We start from the raw sequence: 18,891 nt of genomic DNA, 5'->3' as shown, positions 1-18,891 counted from the left end.
AAATCCTTTCCCCTCCAAGCCCCCACCTCCTCCTCTCAGATTACTGGACTGACTTGCTCATTTTCTCAGCAACAGTTTTGACGGCTGTTAACCTCGGCAATCTCACCAAGCAGGCCTCATGATGTGAAAAATAAAAGTCCACACTGGTGCAGCCAGGACAATAGATCATAAGAGGCATCAATAAATAATTACATTTAAATGTCTCCTAATGAGTAGAGTTTGCTGACTGGGCCAATGTTTATGGCCTCTGATGAAACTGCACGCACAAGGCATCCATAATACAGCATGTCATAAAAGACTGGCCTGTTAATGGCTCTCAGCGCACTGACTGTCATGATAACAGCATCCTCAATTACACACTGACGACATGCTACAACTAGATATGCAAACACACTGATATTTCCTTTGAAATGTTCGCTACCTCAGCACTGTAGCCACGCACTTATAGAGATTGTAATTATGCATTTCATGGTGTGAGATAATGGGAAATGGCATTTTTGTTCTTGTAAAAGTGGGAAAGTGGAGTAGCGGTGTTTGACCCAAATATGAGCGCTGTATGCTACTTACTGCTATTTCATATCAAATAAATTCGTTGAGATTTAATCATTTGCTTTCTGACTGTCAAGCAGTGAGACATAATGAGGGGTGGGGGGGTGGGGTGTCAGAGTGGTTTGACATAAGCAGCCTCACCAGAGTGCTTAAAACATATGTCACACTTCCTGAACCGCCACTCGACTGACAGATGCAGAGCCAAAGGTATCACTGAGGAAACACAAAGAACGTTTAATCCAAGTGTGTAACACATAAAGGCAGAGGGTGAGATGCTCCTTCAGGTACAGTGGTCTCTTATCTGCATGGCTGCCTTCTTAATTATTCATCAAGGTGTGTGTATGTGTGAGAGAGAGCGTGTGTGTGAGGGGGGGTAGGGTGTATATGTTTTGGGACACTGGGACCTGTGTGGTTTTGTGAAATGACGAGCGCTCTAGACACATGAAACAGGTGCAGCAGTGGCTCAGCACAGCATGTGACCACACATGCAGACACAGTTGGAGAAACGCACGAGGGCAAACACATACACAAGCACACGCCACTGACAGACAAGCGTGTGTTACAAAGCACAGAGGACTGGAGGAGCGTGTCAGTTTGATGGTATCATGCAGGGAATGGGTGTGAAATCTGGAGACAACAATAAGGTGACTGTTGTCGGAGCACTGTGGCTCATTTTAGCGTCGTTATTGTGTTATGTACCCACAAACAGAAAGATGCACACACACATACACACCCACCCACACACACAGCCATATACCTACAGAGACGACCTGTGGAGCGGTGTGCTGTCTCCCTGCTGTCTGCTCTGCGGTGTCAACCAGGGTCTCCAGTGACAGCAGTTGTTGTCTCACATCTAGACAACCCTGTCACCTCCCAACACAAATACACACACACACACACACACACATATACGTATATATGCGCACACACACTCAAACATGTCTGCTCCCTCCAAGGTCCAACATCATGCTTATTTATCACCATAGGTAATGGTACTTTGTGAACACTCACCAAAGCACCATAATCACTTAAGGTCCCCACACAGTCCCAAAGACAAAAGAGAGAGAGAGAGAGAAAGAGAGAGAGAGGGAGAGAGAGAGAGAGAGAGAGAGAGAGAGAGAGAGAGAGAGAGGAAATATAAATATTAAATATTAAATAAATACAGTGGTCCCTCGCTATAACGCGGTTCGCCTTTCATGGCCTCGCAGTTTCGCGGATTTTTTTTAGTGAAATTTTGCATGCTTTTTTTTTTTTTTTAGTGTTCTGCGTCCTGATTGGCTAAGGGAGAGCCCGCGCATTGTGTTCTGCGTCCTGATTGGCTAAGGGACTGTAGACCATTGTCAATCAATCTCCTCCGCGCCGTGTCTCCTATACAGTACAGAATGCGTTCATTCTATAATACTGGACTTTTTTTCTATGAAGGTTTGAACTTTGAGTGTTTAAACAAGAGAGAAAAGTGAGAAAATGTTAATGCCTGTCTGAGAAAAGTGTATAAAGTGTGTAGTGAGGGGTTTTACAGCCTTAAAACATCTATAATAATTGTAAAAAATAAAGCTGACTACTTCGCGGATTTCGCCTATTGTGGGTTATTTTTAGAACGTAACCCCCGCGATAAACGAGGGACCACTGTACATAAGAAAATAAATAAAATAAACTAAAAAAATAAATACAGAAATAAAATAACCTAACCTCATGCTAGATTAGATCAAGAAATTTTGAAATTTTCAGACTTAAGAGTCCAAGTTCAGCTCATTCCCACGGTGTAATTTGTTCATTCACAAAACACTCTCAGATGCACTGACATACATATGGATTTTGCCAGAGAGGTGGGAGCCATGATCCCTGCCCCTGCAGCAGGAGAGGGTCCAACGAAAAGATTATATGTATTTCCTGTTATGACAAGATGTTGGGGCAGAGCATGAGGCAGGGAGGGAATTTGGTGTAAATCAACAGGGTGTATGTGAGGGAAAGAAACATTTTATTTCTATTTCAGGGGATGGGTGGAGTGGCATGGTTGTTAAAAAATGGGAAGGTTTCATTGGCTGAAATTTATACTTATGCCTACTAGTACAGTATGTGCATGTTCACCATTCAAGATAAAACACTGTTTTCCAGCAAATAAAAGTAATGCAAGTTAATTTCTCTGGCATTTCATCTCTAGTTGCTCACTGGAAACATTCATTGCACTGACTTAATTATTGCACTGGAGATGATGAGCTGCTAGTTGCTGCATGTGACCAGCCTTCGGCCAGGGCGCTTCACCCAGAGTCAGGACACTCATATTGACAGGAAAGATCGGGGTTAAAAGAAATAAGAGATAATGATCCTTCTTACATCTTCAGGACACACTCTCCTACATTCCAAGAAAAGTTCATACTATATCAGATACTGAAACATCAAATATCAGAAGACAATAATAATTCTGCCCGGGTTCATCAGACTATTGTTTTCCTCACAGCCACTTATTATGTTTGGTGGTTTCTGACCTGATGATGAGAACATTATGTTGTATGAATTATTGAAACAAAGAGTTTGGGCTTGAGCAGTATCAAGGTACATGATATGAACAAAAGTATTGGGCCATCTAAACATTACACCCTACAGGAGCTTTAATGGCATCTCACTCTAAATCCATAGGCATTAATAAGGAGTTAGTCTCCCCTTTGCAGCTATAGCAGCTTCCATTCTTCTGGGAAGGCTTTCTACAAGATTTTCGAGTGTGCCTGTGAGAATTCTTGCCCAGCACAGCATTTGTGAGGTCAGACGCTGATGCTGAACGAGAGGGTCTAGCTCACAATCTCTGTTCTAGTTCATCCCCAAGGTGTTGGATGGGGTTGAGCTCAAGACTCTGTGAGAGCCAGTCAAGTTCTTTGTCACCAAACTCACCCAACCATGCCTTTATGGGTGTTGCTTTTTGCACTGGGGCACAGTCATGCTGGAACAGAAAAGGGCCTTCCCCAAACTGTTCCCACAAAGTTGGTAGCACAGAATTGTCCAAAATGTCCTGTCAACCTGAAGCATTAAGATTCCCCTTCACTGGAACTAAGGGGCCTTGGCCAACCCCAGAAAAGCCCATAGCATTATCCCTCCGACACCAAACTTTACAGTTGGCACAATACAGTCAGGCAGGGAATGTTCTCCTGGCATTCATCAAACCCAGAATCATCCATCAGACTACCAGATAGAGAAGCGTGATTCATCACTAGAACCATGCTCATTCAAAGACATAAAAAGAAGCTACTTCACTCATTCTACCACAATGTTTCAATACCAGACACCTCCAAGGCATTGGGATAAGCCCCTCCCCCACATGCCACTGCTGAGGAGTGAGTGAATGTATGGAAATGTATGAAAAATAGCCCTGGATTAGCCCGGACAGCAGCCATCCATCAGGGTGGTGACAGGGACGAGTCTCCCACTCTATTGTCCCCCACTCGGAGTGTGTGAACAAAGATGGTCAGATATAGGCTCAGATAACACAAACCGCCACAGGCTTTGGCCCTCAGCACATCAATCAGTAGGCGATACAGTACCTGATCATTAGACACCCTCCCAATACACAGACACAAACTGAAAGTATATCAACCAGCCAAGCCAGCAGGCCCTTAGGAGACCATCGCATCCCAGAGACAAGTACTCCTCACAGAGTAAACAGACTCATAAAATCCCCATAGAAACGCCAATTACGCCGGCAACCTGACATCTCCTCGTCGTAAAAGCTACAGGAGGCCGTCACCATCGGAGAGCAGGTGAAATACAGCCACTTGTTATCAGCGCCCATTTGTGGCGATTAAAAGCCGCCCCGGAGACCTGTGCTACCGGGTAAGAAGGGCATTCTGAATGCCCTGCCCCGCCGTATGGCACGGTGCCTGAAGGCCTCCGGAGGGAGCTCCTGGTGCCAAGCAATCCTCTCTGTGAATGCCTGATTTATCACCAGCCGTCCACAGCTAATGTACCAGGCTCTCTAGCTCTCCTGGTTGGCCCACGTTGATAGAGGCTTGCTTTATTATTATCTGCACTGGCATCGAAGACTGAGCAGCCTGTATTATTCATAAGATCACCCACATTTCCTCATCCAAACATGGGATACATTATGCAGAGTGCAAATGCAGGTCTGATTTATGGCCTTTAGCTGTGTACAAACACACACATTGATAAGATGGAAAGATACTTAAAACAATATGGTAAGAGGCTTCAAAATACAGGCGAAAAAGAGATAGAGGGTGAAACAGTGGAATAAAAATTCTATGAGCATGCTACCAAAATGATGAATCACGTTTGCCCGCATGTGCACAAGGCACAGCAAGCTCTCTGTCCACACGGCAGCTGACTCAAGACAAAGAGAATAGCAAATTATAGGATAGCTCAATATCACACATAGAATGTGAGCGAAATAAAGTCTTACTTTCCCTGCACTGACATCCTTATCGCTCCTGGTCTGTGAATTCTACGAACTGCCAAACAACACTGAAATATGGACAAACAGCAATGTCTCCACTCCCTCCAGTGTATATCAGCTCAAGCCAATTATACCGCCCCAAAAACAATAAAGAGTAAAGCTGCTGCCTGCAACAGGAGGCCAACTATTCACTTTGATTGGCCACAGATTGGTAGCTGCCATTGATTTTTAGCCCCCACTCCTTGGGGAAGAGGTAATTTCTGTCATTTGTATACACAGAAAGTTTAAAAGAAGCCAAGGTTTTATCTTGGAGTAAACAGTCATGCATGCAAGCATTGCAATGTGCATGTGCAGACACACAAAGCAAGCACACAATCATCTCTCTCTCTCTCTCTCTCTCTCCCTCTCTTTCTCCCTCCCTCCTCTCTCTCTCTCTCTCTCCCACAGACAAACACAATCATTATGTTTGTCTCCCTTTATTTTTTCCTCTCTCTTTCGACTCACACATATACACACTAATACACACACATGCACCTATGTGCATTCACAGCTAAACACCTCAAATCACTCTCATCAGTAATCTGTGAGTGTTTCAGTCTCTGATAGTCCAAGGCTATTGATTTCACAGTGCAGCAGCACTCAGCAGTCATTTGCAGTGATGAAGGAAGACAATCGCAGCCAAATCATCCCTGGCATTCATTAGGAGGCTAAGCGGAGGAAACCAACTAGTGAGAGTCTATTGAAACTTAATCAAGAACTGGTACAGGCTAATGGGAAGAACAACAGCCTGGTTTCTCTTGAGGCTTTCACAATGGATCAACCAAGCTGCTGGTAACAGCTGAAACAACTGAAGGACTGAAACAAACACCCAAAACTGTTTTTTATCAAATGCATATCGCATATTTGTAATTGCACTGCAGAGTTTCTAGTGAACTATTCTTACAACAGTTATTTTTGTGGATTCAAGCCATCCGGGATCACATCTACACCCACCTTCTGTGTAGGACATAACATGAAAGGCTTGGTATGCTGCTATGTTGTGCTATATGTGATCTGCTTTTACTCCACATAAATGTAAAGCACCAGGAGCATGGCGTATATGAGTCATACTGGGAGACTAGACAAGATGAGGAAAAACAGAGTAGCACATCACCACACATCAAAGAGTGATGGTACACTTGTATCTTGTCATTCTGAAGAGGTATCCTATACAAAAAAGCCTACAGCAGACAATCCAGTACACACAAGTTTACACTATATTTTTATGCTGTCACTATGACGACTACGGCAAGACTATTCATAGTGGAAAAATGCATGTATTAAAAAAAACAAAGAAATATAGCAACCAGATGTACAGCCACACTGGAAACAACTAAAACAAGTTGAAGTTCTCATGAAGCAATCTATCTCCATCTACTCTTATTAGTGAAGTAACTACAAATCAACAAGCCTGGAACATCTGTAGCGGGCTGCCAGTCAAAATGGGACGGCACAGACAGTGTGTATTTTCTGCCATCTGCTGGTTAACCACTGCACTCACGCTTCCTTTTCTACATTCAGCCTTGTTGACTGATAAAAGTTAGAATTTGAGTAGTGGATACTGATCTCAAGTCAGCACACAGGAGACATAATCCTACACTAGGCTTGTTTGCTGTGTACCTACTTCAGTCAAACAATTGCCAATTAATAAGAAGCACATTACAGAAGCAATACCATCTTGATGTGGAGAGGCCAAATGCAATCTGAGACACTGGCGTAGGTCTCTGCTGGCACATTGAGACACAGGTCTGGTACCAACATGGGCTGTGACCTCAGCATGCTGACTCAACATCACCATCTGTACTGCAGTCCAATGGAGCTGGCACACACACAGACACACACACACATACACACAGATTGCAATCAGATCAGCCTCCTGCTCTACAGGGCGGAGATCAATTAGCAAGAAATGAAGCAGAGAAATGCTGACGTATGTGTGCTGCCCTACGCAAACACATGTTGAGTCTGCATGCACACACTTACACAAACACAATGCCATGTGCAAATTCAAAGTCATACGCAATGTTCTAAGATGGGGTACTCGTATGTGTTCATACACTGCATTCAATAAAATGTCCTGGACGATTACAGCAACACACCCTTTGAGGGAAACAATAATGCATACAGGAGCTTATTAACCCTTTGGCGCATAGTGGTCACTACAGTGGACAGCTGTTTAAAAGTCATTTTCTCCACATTTTGCAGATAGATGGATCAAATTTCATTATCAGCCATACGAGTGCCTCTGTTGCTGCAATCAGCAATGTGACAGAAAATTTAATTCAAAGCAGCTTGTCTTAAAGCTGAAAGTCAGCAGCTTCACCACATTTTCTGTCACATTGAAATAGATCCCTCATCTCCATCCGCAAAACATTTTTTTTTCACCTTAACTTTCAGTTTTCTATTAATTGTAAAATACCAAGTCTCACAACTATTTGATTAACATATTTGAAAAGATTTGAAAAGATTCCATGCTACAAATGTGTGTTTTATGTTTAAAAAAATAAATCCAGTATTGGTTGAGCTCTGCTAAGTAGTAGGCCTATAGTAAAAAGCTAAAAGTGCATAGTACTTACATTAAGCCTACACTTGTTCTTTGATATTAAACTGGTGCTGTAGTCTATTGCAATGTTATATTCAAATTTATTTATTTAATTTCATTCAATCATTCATTTGCTGACAAAATGTGCATGTAATAAGTCTATATAAAACATAATTATTTCCCCTCCAAGATGTTAAAACAATCATGATCAAAACACTCAACTCTATCAGCAGGACGACAACGGCGACGATAATGAATATTCATAGTCCATTTCTCTGCGAGCCCATTAAGCTAATTAAAAACACATCCATCAGAGCTGCCGCTCCTCAACTGCAGCAGTAACCCGAAGGAGATGAGTGGAATGGAATTAGGCACCTCTATCTGGCTGCAATAAAAATACGCCGAACCTGTCGCTAACTACTTCCCAACAGGTCAACCAGCACCGGGAAATCACCTCCCACTGTTATAGTAGGAAGTCAACTCATTTCCACTGTGATGAAAAAGACTTGAGATCTGATGCTGCTTACAGAGCCTTGTCTGTTGCTATTGTTCAAACCCCTGTTCCTTGAATAATAGGATTAGGCAAGTCTTTGAGACAGAAATAACCGAACAAATGAATATTCATCAGGTACTGTCTCTGGAAGAAAAAGTCTGTTTTAATGAGGTAGACTTTGAGGGATGGTGATTGTTATTTTGGCTGCCTAGGGGTCAAATTGGAGACTTTCTGAAGAGGGACAACACAGGAGGGAAATATGCAATAAGACCGAGACTCTCAGCGTAGAGAGCAACTTGAATACATTATCACTAAGCGATCCTGCCGTCATCAAAATCCTCATAGCACCTTAGAAAAGCTAGAAACTCTCCATATTATTTCTCAGTAATCCCATGGCTGAAAAACATTGTGCATTTATGCATGTGGATGTGTGTACTTGTGTGAATTCATGTTTGCTACCATGTGTAGGGATTTGTGAAAAACAGTTTTCTACTGTTGTTCAACAAAACAATACCCGACGATGGCGAGTGTTAGCCTTCAAGATGAAATAGGAGAGCGGATTCAAAGGGTAGGCTTATTTTGATCCCTTGACTTGGCAGGGGTACAGTGCCATACCAGTGTTTGCTAATACCCTGGACGCACCTGGCATATTACACAGGCTTATCCCTCTCCTCAACACCTCCCTAATGTACTGCAGTGGTCCCAAACTACACAGCTGTCTTCTTGGCTATAAAGCCGCCTCTGTAATTAAGACCTAATCCTCCTGTCTATGAAAACAGAGGCAGCCTTAATGCAGGTTGCAGATTAATGTGCTGTAAGTACAGCTTGCAGACATAGCGCTTTGATGATGTTACACCTCCACTGAAAGGTTAAAGGTAATGTTACGGCCTTCTTCGACAAACACAATGATGTAGTTCATCACGGTTCGTGGACACTTTCTAAACTTCTAAGATTTTCTGTGAAGAATTCAAACAGGGTCAGGCCCCGGGAGTTTCTCAAATAAGCCTCTCTCTTCCACAATCTTCAAATGCTACAAATTTGAATATGAGACAAACCGAAGGTAAATCCTGATACCGATCAAGATATTCATAAAAAAATATTTCGGGAACACAACCGAGGCAGGAGACTGCAGTGCCAGCTGAAGGGCTAAATCATAAGTGATGCCAAAACCTTTAGACATAAACAATGTATCTGCAGCTAGCTAGTGTTTGTTAGGTTTTGAAAAGTCGTCTCCACTAGGATTTGGACTTTTACTCAATTACAAAGTGGATGTGGCTGTGGAGAAAACATACAGATTTGGGGGAATGACCAGATAGCCGCCTTTACTCCCTATATTGCCAGCCATGCAAAAGTATAGGCAGGTAGGTGGAAGCTTTAGGAAACTGCAGAAGACACATGTCTGTTTTGAGAGACTGCACTCAGTTGTTCTTGGAACTGGTGAAGTCCCGAGTCATTATTTACAACTTTTGGACTAATGGCATTCTGGTGTGTTTGCGCAGAATAATATGGATGCCTGCATGGATGTCCGCTGCAAACTAATGTTTACATAGTAATTTGAAGCACATTACCAGTTCATCAGTTATTGGAGCACTGTTGGCCAAGACAAACAGTGTAAGAAATAGGCCAAAAATCAACATCTGCTCAATAGTCTATATGTCAAAATGGTGTTACCCAGTTCAACAGTGAATTTGTGGCAGGTTTATACTGAAGCTATCAGCGCAGTTTCAGGAGCAGGACCAGACCTCAACTCCACCACTTATGACGTTCCCATAGCATGAGACGCCAAGCAGAGAGACCTACAAGCCACTAGATTCAAGCATTGTTCATTCCACGCATCATCTCACTCTGTGACATCAAACTTGGGCTACATCAATCTTGTTGACGGGGAATTCGTTCTATTAGACATTAGACAGTAGGAGGTCATTTTTCCAACCTTAGACAACAATCAAATCCAGTATGTTCATGGGTTCAGGCTTAACCCAGCACTCGAACCGGGGAAAACCCAGCTCTGAGTCGTCTCTTGTACTTGTGACCAGCAGCAGCAGTTGTTGTTAGCATACCACAGCACCGACACTGGCTATGTTATATTTAATTTGGTAGGGAAGCATCACCGCATAGCAGTCACAAGAGCCGAGCGAGCCACATCTTAACCTCATTACACACTCATTACAAGCTGTGCTGACAGCCGTGATGATAGAGTAGCCACTGCTGTGCATCTTTAAGTGTGTGTGTGGCGTGTACACCTGGTTGTACACATGTGTGCATGCTGACTCGAGGCTTTCACTGTAATCCCCTTGTAGCAGCTGTAGGTTGAGCCGCATGTTTATTGAGCCTTGGGGAAATCAGACGGTCCTAGTGAGTTCAAAAGCCATCAGGTCACTGACTAACTGAACCCCCCCAGTGTTGGGATGATGGGAACGGAGGGGGCGATGAATTTGGGATTTGACCACAGTTATTTATTTGGTGAATCACATCACAACAAAGCCATGCTCTCATCACACCGACGGAGGGGAGAGAGCTTGTTTGCATGAGAGCCATCGTATGTGGTAGTACTTTCCGTGCCACCAATTACAAATAGACTTGGGGGAGTTTCATTTGTGCCAGCTGTGTCTGTGTGTGTGTGTGTGTGTGTGTGTGCATCTGTCTGTGTACTGTCCATCTCTGTGTATACCCATGCATGCATAAGGTTGTGTGCATGTCTGTGTGTGTGTGTGTGTGTGTGTGTGCGTGTTGCTATAGAGAGACCCATAACAATACTGCACCAGGAAATGTGCTGGAAAGTTCATCAGTTTCCACTTGACCACTTAGTTCATGGCCTCTCCAACACTTGGCTCTTTTCCAGATGTTGGCTGATGAAGCCTGAGGTCCAGGCTCTCGCTCAAGAGCCCCGCAGGACTCTGGTCATTAAGGTGTGAATAACAGAGGTTTCTCCTTTGGTAACTGGAACGATAAATCACTTCAATAACTCAACACTTCCTACAGAGCAAGGCTTTAGGGCCGATCTAAGATGCATAAAAATCCACTGAGGGCCGCCAGGGTTGCACAATGTTGACAAAACCTAATTACCTTTTGCTACATATTCTGAGTGTAATATCAATTGCAGTAAAATAAAATAAATCCTTCCTCACACACAAAAGCAAATTCTAAGCTTTTAGGATGCAAAGACACACACACACATGCAAACACAGGCAAAGGCATATTTCACTCAGCATCATAGTCCACTTTGCAGGTGTTTTCAATAATAAAAACTAATCCCAAACTAAAGTTTTTATCAAAGTAAATTTAAGTTCTACCAAGTACAAAATTTCACTTCAGACACTTTATACAGCCATTTTTGAGGTGTCATCTAGGTTCAGGTCAAGAGCTGTGCTGTATGATTTACTCTCCAACGTCCCGTGGGCTGGGCTGACCAACATCCCGTCGACATTCTAAAAGGGCCTTTCAGCAAGCAGGGACAAATTTACCCAGAGTGCTCCTCTTTACGAGCGTGGTGGTCTTTAGTGGAACAGCTTTCTTTTTCACACCTCCTGCCTAAAACAACAGACCTGGACAGCTAAAGTCAACACACACACACACATACAGGACACACACACACACACATACACACACACAAATAAAATGGCACACACAAACGGACACACACAGCTGAGTGCAGCTGCCAAACCGCAGCTCACAAAGATACATGAGTTTGCCTAAAGCCACTGCTGTTGGTTCAGTCCATGTCCATAACCTTGGAATTTGGAGAGCTTTAATCTCAATATGTGCCTTATTAACTAATGCATGGATGCATGCCCAAAGCTCTGGAATAACATCTTGTTTGCCAAACCAACACCAAGGAAAATATTGCAAATTCCTTTAACTAATGAATTCCTGTAAACATGCATGAAGATAAGCAAGAGTAACTCAGATTAAATTAGACATGACATGGACTGTTCAAATAGTATTCAACAAGCTATGTTAGTACCTATCCAAATCAAAATTCACTCGTATTTCAAAAGCATTGATTATGAGATATCTTACTGTGTAATGAAGGCAGATGAAAATTATATGAAACCAATGTTAAATGAACATATATATGAACTGAATCAAGTCAAGCTGATATTTATTTTAGCAGCCAGCTGTGTGTATTCATCAAATGAGAGAGGAAGTAGGAAATGGCGAGCAGGGCGGTCGCTCTCACAGGCAAATGGCTAGGATAAACAGTTGCCATGCACATTTTGGACAACTAGTACAGAAAACACCTCCAGGGGGTTACAGCACACAGAACATGGCAACCCCACATTTACATCCCTCATGCCACCGTGCAGATGTTAAAATTGGCTGCTTGATAAATTCAATTTCCATTGCCAAAGCAACCCTATTTCTTAATCTGTCAAGTCTGACGAAGGCAGACAGCAAGATGTAAACATGGCTCTCTATAAAAAAAAAAAAAAAAAAATGATGTCTTAAGAATCAAGACAGCATGCTATTTTCTTTGAACAGCAGAATACTTGCCTGCTTTAGACAGACAAATTGCTTGAGGGAACTGGAGCACAAAGAGACAAAACAGCTGTCTAAATAGGCAGTTTCAGAGTACCAATAAAAAAAAAAAAGATGTGTACTAGGAGTATGTCCAGTGAATCAAACAATGAGACATCAGCTTTTGTCTGTTTGCCACAACAAACAAAAGTCAAGATAGCAGAATTAGATTTTTTTTTTTCTTTTTTTTATTTGTTTTTGTTTATTAGCAATCATCTTTTGTCTGGGGACTCACCTCTGGGAGAAAAAAAAGAAAACAAATAAATGAGCAAAACCAAATCAGCCGACATGAGAGTGAGGGTCATAAATCTATATTTTCTCTTGTCATCGAGCAATCTCTTCTTGTCATCTTTTGTTATGGAACCAAAGAAAATGGCCTGCCTTCGTCCCTGCCTGTCACGCGAGATTGGATTTTGATGACACTGATACTCCAGTTGTGTAGTTTCGCCACTCTGCTGCTGTCTGCTTGCTCCCTCCCTCATCGCCTTCCCTCGCTCTTAATCCATTAAGAGGAGCAGCCAGAGCTACTGTAGAGCTACTCTCACTCTCAGACAGGTGAAAAGGCCTGAGCAATTCTGTCAGTGGCTCTAAGTATTAGCGAAGCAGATATCTGGCCCACAAAGTCTTCTCCTGTGCAGGCACAAGAGACATTTCCCACAGCTTTGGGAATAGATAACGAGAAGAACTATCCATTGCAAATGACATGAATATATTTCCTTAGGAGAATATGCTCAAATATTCAAACTTTTCAGCTGACTCCATGTGAAAGTATGAATTTGCGGGAAGTTGGCTCATGACAAGACAAGCAGGACTGTTTAAATTCAGCTGTGATTTCATCTGTGTGTTCAAATTGCTTTAGACAAACATGAGGGCAAATTACGTGGGCAAACGTTGAGAATGTTATGTTTTTGCAGTGGTGACTAACCCATGCTTCCATTATCTCTTCTCAGCGTAGCAGAACTGACTTGCAACTACCATCTGCACTCACTGCCACATCAGTGAGACGACAGTCAGCTGGATCATTTCTACATACACGGAAAAACACAGTGTGAGTCCCGTTAAGTCACACTGTTAACCAGCCACTGCAATCTCACAGCACTCCTTTGTCTCTCCACTCTCTCCTCCTCTCTCTTTCCCTCTCTCACACACAGAAACACACACATAAGTACAGGCTCTCAGCAAGATATTGCCTATGACAGCCTACAGGATCATTGGCAATAAAAACAAAGGATTAGTGCTTATTGAAAAGGAGGCTCTACAAAAGAAATGTATGAGCCACTGAACAACAGATTCAAATGCTCCCTTGTCTATATGATTTAGATGATTGAGTCAAGAAGCCGTTGGGTCGATATTTTGAATCAAAGGCTTTAACCATTAGGCAAGGTGTAGCAGCTCCACAGCACATCTGACTGTCAACCAGCACACCTATTAGGCTTATTTTCCCACAGCACACAAAGGGAATACACCAGATCGTAAGTGCCTTTGGGATGTTTACTAGTCCACTGCTGAATCAGCCATCCAATCCCACTGTATCGTCCTTACAGACAGAAACCTCACCACTTTTCTAACGAAGCACTAAACTGCTAAACTTTGTTTGATGAACTGCAACACAGCTCTCCTCAAACATTGGAAAATCCATTTGGGATGTAAAAGGGGAAAGAAACAGTGAGAAAACTATTAAAGACACATTAGAGTGGGCTTTTTAGCCTAGAGACGACGGATGAAAATAGATGCTGTGTCGCTGCCCAGCGCTGGCAGAGGAGAGCAAACAGTTTTCCACATTAATCAAAAGTGAGTCTATCGCACTCACAGCATGCTGTAGGCAATTAGAGAGGTACTTTATGTGACCATTACCAAGATTAAAGTCATCCACCCTCACCCATGGCCCAAATACAACATTATGTCCCTGGATGGAGTGTTAATAACACAAAGTTTAGGCTACTCTGTGAGCTTACTGAGACAAACACTATTATCAGATTTGGCAGCTTGGAGCCACACGGGATATTGATTCTCTGAAACAACAATGGCTCAATAGTAGGTAGAAACTGGCTGCATCAGGTTTAGCTGATCAATTACTTACTTACATACATAGCGTTGTTAACAATTCAATGAAATGTGCATGTTTGTCCTGACAAAAGACATTATGCAGAAACACAGAAGCAAACAAGCCATGATTAACATTTAATCCAACACAAGCCTCATGTAGTCTCCTCTTCCAGTATCTCTTTAGTGGGCCCCCGCCTGTGTGCAAAATTACTCACACAAAGCCCATCTAGAAGATGATCACATGCATATTAATTTCTATTAAGAACAGTTAACTATAATTTCTATTTAATACAGAGCATGACATCAATGAAAATATAATCTACTGACACTCCTAATACCTTTTTGGTGCTGCAAGACCATTTTTTCATTCCTCTTTGCCTCTCTGTGCATGGCCTAACTAAGTTAGGATGCAGTGATTCAAAGCGAAATATGATAAGGTGCGCTGATCTCCAGCTTCCTAAAGGGAAAGACACCACCCAGAAAAAAAGCTTTTGAAGACATGGGAAAAAAACGACATTAGATCTCCTGTGACCCAACGACACGGTCAAAGACTGAAGCATCTTTCACCTCAACTTTGGACAAAACAGGATGAAATCTCTTATATGCACAGTGCCCCCTCCACCCTCTTTTGTCTTAGTTTTGAGAAATCAAAAGCCTTTGCCTATTGTGTAATCTTGGCACTGAGGTACTTTTGCTGTAATATATGAATTACAGATATGGCATGATCAAATTCATACTTATAAAACCATTAATATGGTTTTACGTCCTGGGTTAATGAAATAAGCATGCGCGCGCATACACGCACGCACACACACACACACACACACACACACACACGCACACACACACACACACACACACAGAGGTCACATCAGGCCAGATTACAAACCAACATGATGTGAGGTGAGATTATCTGCCATAAGCTTTCTTTAGCCAGAGATTGTTACCAGTAGATAGCAAACACTGTACATGGAATCCTAAAGTCAACATTTGCACAAAGTATTACCTGGCAGTGGGGTTAAGCCACAGCTGAAGCAGCAGGTGAAATAGAGCAGGTATGTGCACAACTAAATCCCTGCTTACAGGAAGCTGCAGTGCTTATACCCCAATCCTAGTATCAACAACAGTGGAAACTGTTGTTTGTGTGGAGTTGGAGCTGGGTAGGATTCAGCAGCCTGTACACTGTATTATCTCTTACCTCAGGTGGTTTGGCTTGCTCCTGTGCCTCTGCCTCTGCACTTGTTGCTTCTTCTGATATCTGGCCCTGCATGTCACTTTCTGTCGTCAAGTCACTCTGGGTTGGTGAACACACAGAGAGGTGCTTTCAGTCTATCACCCAGACAACCTGTGATGCCTTTGTCTATTACATGCAGAGCCTGCCGAGTGCTGACTCAGAGTGCAAGTCAAAATCATGATTAGCCCAAGTTAACAGCATCAAACACAGACATGTCTTCTCACCTTGTAGTAACTAATGACCTGTTCTGCAATGCTGCTGATGTTCAGCATGTACTGGTGTAGCTTTTGCTGGTACTTGAGGGCGGCGAGTTGCGCTTCGCTCTGCAGAGATGATACCTGGGCTAAGAGGGACTGCTCTCTCCGGCCCCACCTGAGCCTCGCCATCCGGGATTCATGCTCCAAAACTGCGCTTCTCTCTTCGAGCGCATCGGTCAGCAAGCGAAGCGCGTCCAGACAGCAGTGATTCCCCTTAGTGATATCGTCCCGGGACAACAGAAGCCCGCATCCTTTTTGACACACACTCACATCCCGCAAGTCGGAGCCTCGTTTCGTTTGCGGATCCATACCGCTTGGATTCAGAACTTGGCAGATTGTGTCCACGTCGTCCCCACAAGGATTTGGGCAGTCAGCGCACATACTGTACTTGACAATTCGCTTTGGGTCAACTTTTTTGTGTAACTTACAACGAAGTTATTTTGGTAGTTTTGGTGCGCTAAGTTTGAACGGTGCGCACAGCTCAGGTTAAGCCGACGCTTTGCGCTCTTCTCACACCAAATGAGAGAGGATGGATGCTTTAGCGAAGGGACACACCAGTAAACTTTCCTCTCCGGCTCACAAGTTAGTTCACTGCACCGACGCTGCTCCTCCTAAACAGCTTCATAGCCCTGTGAGCGCTGACATTTTCCCTGTTTTTCCATTGAGCAAAATATCCTATTTGTCCTATTTATCCTATTTTTAACGTCAATTTAAACATAAAAATCCTTGGTAGTTTACAATTACTGAACTCACTAAGTGCTATCATTAATCACCAGCAGAGGTCGCCCGCACTCAAAATAGACTCCGTACCAGTTGTAGATCCGTCAAATTGATACTGAAACGTCTCAATTAAGTTAAACAGTTTAACAGTCTCTAGTTTACACCCCATAGAGACAATTCCTTTGAAAATGTAAGCCATGTGGTCTTATTTTCTTCCCTCTGAACCCCAGAGAGTTAGTTTGGTCTTCATTTGGCAGTGCAAGTCCTGCAGTGATGACATATTAGAGCAAATGGTCTTGAGGGAATGGGTCCTCAATTCACAAGCCTTTGACTGTAACACAATATCTGTATGGAGACCTTCACTTAGAAAACCTCCCTCCACCAGCCCGGGCTGTCGCACTGCCTGACACAGCATGACATATTGCAGGCATCTCAGAGTGGGCATCACGTTTCAGGGCTCTCAGCCCTGGCAGTCTGGTTCTGGTCTAGTGTGCACCCAGTTACATCACTTTGAACCGTGTTGTGTGTTGTCTGAGCTGTCAAAGAACAGGTGTAGATTTACAAAGACAATAGGATGATCTGTCCTGGGATGGATGGCTGGCCCACCTGTTAGAAAAACACATTACCAACGAGATCATGAGAAAGTAATATTTTCTGGGGTTCTTTTACCGTGAATTACTGTACAAGAAACAGTGCCTCTAGTGTTACTGTGTAGTCTTCCATCAATTGTAATCTATTTAACCTACAGCAAATTACTACATTTCCATAAGAGACTGACTTTAAAATATGGAGGATGTGATGTCAGCTTTTGTCTCACAGCTATATTTCCATCCACCATGCACATTCAGACTGAAACAAACAGCATTCTGGGTAATTTTGAAGGGGAGAGGACGTGAGTAACATTGTCCGTGCTACACAGCCACCTGGGATCAGGCCTATCACAAAGACCATATGCTTGGACTGATAAGCCACTCGAAAGAGTTATCTCCCTCTTTTGTTCTTTCTGTGGCTTGATTTCAGTGAATAACTATCAAGACCCTTGGGCTGAAACCGAGAGATGCCCTCATCTCAATAGGAATCTAAATCTAAATCATTGATCTGACCTAATCCACACTGAGCTGAAGTGATATCAATCTACTTTTCATCTGTTGGATACCTGATAGGAGACAAAACTCAAACAGCTGTTTCTGGCTGAAAAGCTAGACACTGAGAGAGTTGGCCTTATCTATAATGCAGGACGGATTGAAACACTATCTATGATCTATTTGTCTGTGGCGGTGGAAAAGAATAGCATTCTCCTCAAGAGACAGATGGTGAAAAAATTAGAAATGTACCCCAAAAATCCATCATTTTAGAGGACTTGTTGCAAACAGCTAAGTTAATAATGGAAGAAATTTATAAATCATAGATGATGCTCTGGTTTCTGCCATTTGATATCTAAGAGCTGAAACACTGCTATGAATATTTAACACTCACAATACAAAGTTACTCTTCTGTGAAAGATGGTTAAATCCTAAGGCAACAATTGTAAAGGACCAAAGTGACTTGAGCACTGTTGCAACGCTTTGTCATTGACCTCCTTTCCTCCTTTTTCCTCCTTTTTGAAGAACTGGTGTTTGAGTGCTTCTATCCATTCTCTATTTAAAGGAACATTTGATATATTTTGGTCAACTTACTCCCATCTACTGTGTGATTTGGCAACTTTTCCAGAGTCTGAGAGTTTGTCATGGTTTCCTTGTCTTTCACCAGTACAGTGGGGGCTGAGTGGTTACTGTGTACATGTGAAAACTCTCAAAACAAAGACACAGGTACCCAGCATAATCAACAGCTCTTGAGACAGAAGAGTTTCAATGGGATTTTCACTATTTCCTGTGAAACAACACCAGCAAATTGTATGTAACCACCCCCAATGAGTACAAATTAGAGGTGGATCGAATCGCACAGAAACTATCTGAATGAATAAATTATACTGAACAGAAGAGCCAAGCACCTGAGACCCCCAGTAGTGTCAAACAACTGAGATTTGATAGCACTTACAAGGTTTGACACATAACACTTATGTGTTACTGGATGTGGAAACATTCTTCCGTGCAG

At 42.8% G+C, this 18,891-nt stretch overlaps 1 protein-coding gene across 1 annotated transcript in view; it reads right to left on the bottom strand.

Annotated features, from left to right (window-relative positions):
- LOC115360486 (E3 ubiquitin-protein ligase PDZRN3-B-like) overlaps positions 1–16,430 on the bottom strand; it is a 54,344-nt gene extending 37,914 nt beyond the window's left edge. The window contains exons 1-2 of the mRNA XM_030053417.1: positions 16,045–16,430; positions 15,785–15,880 (exon numbers count right to left, since the gene is read on the bottom strand). Coding sequence (XP_029909277.1) covers positions 15,785–15,880; positions 16,045–16,386 — 438 coding nt within the window. The 5' untranslated portion in view covers positions 16,387–16,430. The remainder of the gene's footprint in view (positions 1–15,784; positions 15,881–16,044) is intronic.
- Between the last annotated feature and the right edge of the window lie 2,461 nt (positions 16,431–18,891).

The sequence above is a fragment of the Myripristis murdjan genome, chromosome 6, assembly GCF_902150065.1.
Source record: "Myripristis murdjan chromosome 6, fMyrMur1.1, whole genome shotgun sequence".
In the NCBI taxonomy this organism is placed as follows: domain Eukaryota; kingdom Metazoa; phylum Chordata; class Actinopteri; order Holocentriformes; family Holocentridae; genus Myripristis; species Myripristis murdjan.
This window is presented reverse-complemented; position numbering and strand designations above follow the sequence as displayed.